The sequence below is a fragment of the Ahaetulla prasina genome, chromosome 5 (assembly GCF_028640845.1).
Source record: "Ahaetulla prasina isolate Xishuangbanna chromosome 5, ASM2864084v1, whole genome shotgun sequence".
Lineage (NCBI taxonomy): Eukaryota > Metazoa > Chordata > Lepidosauria > Squamata > Colubridae > Ahaetulla > Ahaetulla prasina.
Window position 1 is genome coordinate 107,529,294 of NC_080543.1, and position 7,186 is coordinate 107,536,479.

Consider the following 7,186-nt stretch of genomic DNA (forward strand, 5'->3'; position numbering starts at 1 on the left):
CCTGAGGCCAGCCTATAATCAATGCAGATTATTGTTTATTCTGAATATAAATATTTAGCATAAAGGAACCAAAAGAGAAAATTCAGCTTCTTGTGAAATCTTATTTAAACTGGGATTGTAACACTCACTCCTTCCCTCAATTACCTTTACCTGGAAGTGAGCACCATTTAAAGATATGGCCCAATCTTCTATGCAAGCACTCTTAGCATTAACTTTGAAGGAGGAAGTATAATTAGGAATAGCCAGAATTTCAACATTAGTGTCAGTCTGATGCAAACATCAGTTCAAGGATTATATTCATTCGCTCCATTTTGAGATCTTGAGGAAATTAAAAAAAATCCAAAGGCAGTGAATGAAATACAGAGATTTCTATATGAATGCAAAAAAAAAAAAATATCAATTGGCAGTTTAACAAATGACAAATGTAGAGCAGAATAAATCTTTCAAAGCTTATAAAGCTTACTCCTGGCATCAAGAGCCTCCATTCACTTATACTGCATTCATAAGCCACATTTCTGGCTTTACTTTGGAAAACATTTTCATGGGACTGTCAAACTGGCTATGCATAAATGGCAAATCAAGCTATGCCTTGAACCTCTCCTATTATCCTTAGAGACGGGTGGGTGGGTGGGTGGGCAGAAAAGTAATGTGTATTGGGTCATTCTTGAAATCCAAATTGGTTTAAAAAAAAGGTTCTTCTTTTTAATAAAATAAAAAAGAGATAAGTCCAATGACTTAAATTAATTACATATACAAACACCATAGGGTTTCATTTAGTTAATAAATAAACCAAGTGAACAAAAATGGCATGTGTGTATGCCATTCCAGAGTTCTAATGAACAGTTCTTGACTCAGAGTTCCCGTAGGTCTCTTCCTCCTCATCTTCCTCCTCAGAAGAGGTGGCATTGCTGGATGGGGTATGGAGGTGGTTGGCCGCCCCACTGGCCTGGCAAACGTACCATTCATTGAGATTGGTAACCTGAGGAGAAAGGCTGGTAGGCTGACCCCTTCCTGAGTCCTGGAGTGGGGAAAGAGGGGCACCCAGGGTTGTCCCCACGGGCTGGTACCCATGAGATCCTGGGGTGGGAGAAGGTGGTGGGGATTTGCAGTGGATCTTCATGTGTTTTCGCAAAGAGCTGGGATGTGTGTAGGACTTATCACAGCCTCTGACTTTGCAGAAGTATGGCTTGTCACTGGTGTGGACATGGGAGTGTTTCTTTCTGTCACTGCTATTGGCAAACTTCCTGTCGCAGCCATCAAACTCGCATTTAAAAGGCTTCTCCCCTGAAAGACAAAAACATCTATCATAGGTCTCCTTGTGGAAAGAAAGGATGAAAGCCAACCTGCTTGCATTTACATGTCAAATCAAACACTTGGATGATGGAGTCAAGCTCTAGGGAAGAAGGTTTAAAGCAGCTTGTAAAACAGAGGGGGAAAAAAATAGAACATTATATTGCCATTTCTCCCCCTTCATCCTTTCTCATCCCCTCCCCCACCCTGCTGCCATGTGCACACTTTTTCAGGCTCATCCTCACCCTCTCTCAATAATCAGGCCAGCATGACAAGGTTTAGATTTACTTCAAAGCACAATCCATACCATCCAGGAACATCTTCTAAACAATGATCCAATACAACAAGACTTTCAGATAAAACACTTCCAGGGCAAGAGAAAAATTGCTCCTCATCCCCGCTCTGCATTCTTATTAAAAATTATAAATTGGGGATTAAAAAAAGGAGCAGCTTGTAAAAGCTACCCAGGGAAATTGACCTTTCTTCAGAAAAATATATATATTTGGCCATAATTTCTTCCAAGAGCAGCTGTTTAAACATATAATTGAGTATTTTTTAAAAAGCCACTAAGTTCTCAGGCCAGCTGCATTCTCAGATAGGAAGGCATTCATTTACCCTCTCTGTCATGCTTTGCTTTACTGCTTGCCAATGATTGGGGAAACTATCCACTAAAAGAGCAAAGCAAGTACCCTCATAAAAGGAAGGGATCTGCTGAGGAGGAAGGATCTCACCTCTAGGGGAGTGGGTGATGTCAGAAATCTATAGTGACTCCCATTCAGTGGACTTAATTGCAGTTTAATAATAAGTACAATTTCAGGCTGTCTATTCAGACATAATTCTAAGTTTCCCCTGTTTAGAAGTGACAAGAATTCTCCTCTAAAAGACAGAAAGCAAAATAATCTGCAGATCTGACTTTTGATGCAATTGAATTATCTAGATGGAACCCACAAAGCCTGCTCTGGAAGGTTAAACATTTTTGTTGGTAACACTATTATTATAGTAAAGAAATGATATTAAGAAAAAGAAAAAGGAAGCCTCCTTTTGCTATCTTATGGGTAGAAGGGAAAATATAATTCTTGCAGCCAGCAATAGGCAAAAGTTGCATCTTTCACCAAGTGGAGTTTGCCACAAGAAGGAAGTCCCACCCTTCAACGGGACCCTCCGCCGGGTGAGGCTTTTCTCCGATTTACCATTGCAAACAACCACCATCTGCTCTTTTAGGCGCTGCATTCCTCGGGAAACCCTTTTCCAATGGAAATATTTCCCTGCAAGGGGCCGAACGCGAGCGACACTGTTTCCTTCAAGCACAGCCTCCGAGTTCCAAGGAGAAAAGAGCAAGTGGAAATAAAACTGGCGCTTTCGTATCTTCTCCAACGATGCTACTCTCCTAATATTACTGCACGGTTTGGATAGGCTTCCTGGGCCGTGTCAACCCCCACCCCCACCCCCAGGGATTTCGGCAGCGCCTGGGGAGAACGCGAGTCGATATCAGCCAGTCTTGAACCCTCCCTGAAATACGAGCCAAGATGTTCCCACGTGGAGACTTCGCTTTCCCCGCATTCGCGAGTTTTCACTGGCGCGTTTGGCTCGGGCTTTCAATCCATCCCGCTTGGAAAGGGGGCGTTTCAAGGGAAAGTCACAAAGATCAAATATCCCAACGCGAGATGGTGTTGGTTTTTGCCTTCCTTTCCGAGGAAAGTTCACGGCGAGGGACCACCGCCTTGCTATCGCTCCATCATCCGGTCGCTATGGGAAGTGGGGCCCGGGCATAGTTCCGGGCGGGGCCTCCCGAGAATTCGCAGCTCGCATTAGTTCGTAAATAGGCCTGCTTTTCTCCTGGAAAGGGAACCGACCTTCAGCCCCGAGAAGGATGAAGGGGACGGCGTGGAATCGGAGCCTTGCTTTTCCTGCCCCCCTGAGAAATCCAGCTTTCTCCCGCTTACACTCCAAGGAAGCGATCTTAGCATCTGTAACTGCGAAGTTGAATGCGTTACATTCAACTTCGCAGCTACTGAGATTGTTGGATGAGCAGGCACAAAACAGCCAGGGAAGGGCCAGTCAACAGGCGTGCTCATTTATCTACCACTTGCGTATCTAGTACTTAGAAGGCGAGGGCTGGGCAGCACAAACAAAAGAACGACTTAAAAGCCAACCATCAACACACACACACCCCATCGGCATCTAAAAAGCCACATACAACAGGCATCCTATAAATACACAGAACAGAACAGGGCAAGCTTTGCTAGAGAAAAGTTCCCTGAAGATGGGTTCCAGCACGAGTCCCCGAAAGCTCGGAAGACAAAATCTGTGATCCCGGTGACCCACCCAGATTTGATCCTCCAACATTATCCTGGGACACGTATATTCGCCTTTATTCGGAAGGGATCTCTTCTCTTCTTCCTCCTCGGGACCAGCAGCCGGGAAAAGAGGAGAAAAGGCCCCTCTTCTGGCCCAGGCACAGCTTCTCTCCGCCTAACACGCAGCGTTGCCTCTGCTTGAGCCTGGGAGGCCGGCGAACAGCCTGAGCCTTGCAACCAAAGGCATAAACTACCTCCTTGGAGTGGGGCAGAAGATCCTGGCTGGCTCCCGTCTCCTGCAAGGCTGCTCGGAAGAGGAAAAAAAAGCACCGCGACCAGGGCCTGCAGAGCCGGTCAGCTCCTTTGCCGGCTGTCCTGAAACTCTTCCAATCTGCCAAGCTCGAGTTTCCTCCTCACCTCCGTCCCTTAGACCTGAGAGGACGAGCCCACCGTTCCGGTTCCCCTACATGCGGGCGGCCTGGCGCCAAAAGGATCGCCTCCCGAGCTTATTTCTCAGCGACAGCTACCCGGGGCGGCGAGACCTGGAAAAGCAACCTATTCGCCGCCGCCGGTGGCCGAAGGAAAAGCCCCCAAGAAGTGCGGGTGAGGGAAGACCAGTTAGACACCCACATCCACTCCGCCAAGCACCAGCATGAAAGAAAACGAGTAAAAAAGAATTTCTGCACTCAAAGAGGGAAGGGAGAGGAGACTCATTTATTCTCCGAGCTGCGGGACACACGCAACCCCCACCCCACCCCCACTCGCTCGCCTTTCCCTACAGGGCTCCGAGAAGTCTGTACAAGAACAGAAGGCAGCTGCGTGCAGCCAGATGGGTTTGGTCGGGCAGATTCGCCACCTAAAAAATCGACCGCTCTGGTCGCCTGGAGCCATTTGCTTTGGCTGCTGAAGAGCGCAATGCACCTTGTCAGCCTCGCTCTCTCTTCGCAGCAACACACACAATAAATCATGAAAACAATTAGGGGAACTCTCCTCCTGTGCTGCCCACCTTCCCCATAAAACGTCTCCGGTGGATAATATCTGTCCACAGGCCACTATAAATCCCAACTGGCTTTTAAGGAGAATCAAAAGGCTGTCGCAGATCAAAACCAAGCCGTAAAAATTAACAGCGCCGTTAAAACCATTAAAAAGCCTCATCCTCTCCTTTAGCAGCCACAGGCCCGCTCGTCTCACCTTCCAAGGTCTCTTCTCCACTTTTTGGAGATCGTTGTAAACTTTTTCCCCTCGGTCAGCATAGATAGTGCATCTCGTTCTACCCAACGGCTCCAAAAAAACACACCAGAGCCACAAAGGCAAAAACGCAAAAAACATTCACACCAAAGGCTTACAGCTCAACCAAACTCACTTCTCTGGATTTCACATGAAAGACATGTCATATTTTCCACACACACACTAAAGAACACAGTGGAAAAACCTAACAACATTCCATTTCAGAAGAGAAAGTTCAGAGAGCGCCGCTTCTTGATTCCTGGGGACTCCTGTGGGTTTCTCACTTCCCCGGGCATCTGTGTCTTTTCCAGGCCTCCCAGCACTCTTCGTCTGCCTGTTGAAGAGTGTTGTGGAGTTGGAAAGCTTGTCAGCTGCCCAAGCCTCACAGCTGGCGCTCTGGAGCTGCTTACCGCACCTCCAACAGACGCGGGGAGATACGACATAATATAGATGTATCAGGGAGACTTTCGCTCGCGGCGGTGCGGAGCGATCGCGCCCAAGGAATTACTTATTCATGATAAAACGTCACATGTCTGAACCGACGCAGGGAAAGAGGAAAAGGCGGAGAAAGGAGGTGGTGTTGGCGGGGGTGAGGGGAGAAGAAGCCGAGCTTCGCGTGGCCGGACGAGGAAAGAGGCCACCCACCTGTATGAGTCCGCTTGTGGATCTTGAGGTTCTCGGAGCGGGCGAAGACCTTGCCGCATCCCGGGAAAGGGCAGGGAAAAGGCTTCTCGCCCGTATGCACGCGGATGTGGTTGATGAGCTTGTACTTGGCCTTGAAGGGCTTCCCTTGGCGGGGACACTCCTCCCAGAAACACACGTGGCTGCTCTGCTCAGGCCCCCCGACGTGCTCCACCGTGACGTGGTTGACCAGCTCGTGCATGGTGCTATAGGTCTTGGAGCAGGGTGGCGTGCCGCCGCCGCCGCCGCCGCCCGCCTCGGCCTCCAGCCACTTGCAGATCAGTTCTTGCTTAATGGGCTGCCGCATGTAGCGCAGGAGGGCGGCGGGGGCGGCGCCCGCGTGGTGCGGCTGCTGCGGCGGCGGCGACGCGTGGTGCGCATGTGCAGGCGGGTGCGCGTGGTGGTGGTGTTGCTGCTGCTGTTGCTGCAAAGCGGCGGCGGCCGCGGCCGCCAAGTTGACCGGATAGCTGTGGGCTGCAGGGCCGTAGGACGCTTCGGAACCGGCGACGGCGGCGGCGGGCGAAGGGCGGAAGGGCTCGATGCGGCCGTAAAACTCCGCCGCGGCGGCGGCGGCGGCAGCCACGGCCAGCCCCAAGCGCATCTGGCCGTTGAGCGGGTGGTGCCCGCCAGAGGTGCCGGCGGGATGCTCGTGCAGGCCCGGAAAGACGGCGGCGTGGAGATCCCCGCCGGCGCCGTAGGTGCCGGCCGAGGAGATGAACATGGGCGAGCTGGCGGCCGCCGGGGGCTGCTGGAGCTGCGGCGGATCCCCCCGCAAGCCCGGCTCCCGTCGCAACGCCAGCTCCCTGATCGCCGCCCTGTAAGGCTGACTAGCCGAGGCGGGAGCCGCGCCGTTGGCGCTAACTCCGCTCCCGGCCGATTGCAAAGAGGCGGCCGCGGCGAAAGTCGCTTCGGGACTGGCTGGGCTGAGCTTGAGAGCCCCCGCCGCCACGTGCTCGGGCCCGAAGGGGGCGGTAGCAGCCGGGTCCGAAGAGCCCAAGTCCCCCGGGTGCAAGGGATGGAAGCCGCCGCCGCCGAAGGAGTCGGCCAAGCGCAGGCTGGGACTCCTCTTGCAACTCAGCGCGGGCTCCATGCCGCCGCCGCCCAATGGCCCATCGAGCCGCCCCGGGGTAGCCCGGGCCTGGGCCAGCCCGGCGGGGGCTGAAGCCTTCCTCCCCCTGCCCGCTGCCGCCGCCACCGTCACCAGCGCCGCCGCCTTGCCAAACATGGAGCGATTAAGCGGCTCTTTAACTTCTTTTGTCTCCTCCGCTTTCCAACTCGGCTGCTCATTCCATCCGCTCCCCGCTCTGGCCTCCAGCGATTGGCAGAGCGCTCGGCACATTTGAGCGGCGCGGTTGGGAACCAGAGTTTGGAAATGTGCGCGGGTGGGATTGGAGGGAGACCGATGATTGGCAGAGGCCAGGGCAGCGCGATTGGCTCCCATTCAGGCCGGGCGCTCAGCGGGGAACCGCCCTCGCGCTCCTGCCTGCGTCCTCTCCCCCTCCCCCCTTTTTTAAAAAAAATTTTTCTCACTTGCTCCCTGGCTCCTTCTCCCCCTCCCTCCCCCGAAATAGTTGCCCTCGGCGGAAAAGAGAAAGGGAGAGAAAGAAGGGGGAAAGTTCGCGCCTCGTCGCCGAGGAAGCGCCAAGCGAGCGGCGGCTCTTGGCGGCGGCCGAGGCGACTATGACTCTTGG

General features: G+C 52.5%; 1 protein-coding gene across 1 annotated transcript; it reads right to left on the reverse strand.

Moving 5' to 3' along the window:
• Positions 1-832: 832 nt before the first annotated feature.
• On the reverse strand, positions 833-6,936 carry ZIC5 (Zic family member 5). The gene is made up of 2 exons (XM_058186257.1): positions 5,460-6,936; positions 833-1,284 (listed from the first exon to the last, which is right to left on the reverse strand). Exons 1-2 carry the CDS (start codon positions 6,934-6,936, stop codon positions 833-835), a joined length of 1,929 nt encoding a protein of 642 aa, XP_058042240.1.
• Positions 6,937-7,186: the final 250 nt, after the last annotated feature.

Excerpts from the sequence above, each read along its gene's own strand:
- ZIC5 (XM_058186257.1), bottom strand. The coding sequence starts at position 6,936 with ATGGGAGCCAATCGCGCTGCCCTGGCCTCTGCCAATCATCGGTCTCCC. Across the intron at positions 1,285-5,459 it reads CCACAAGCGGACTCATACAG|GGGAGAAGCCTTTTAAATGC; the intron begins GTGGGTGGCCTC and ends TTTGTCTTTCAG.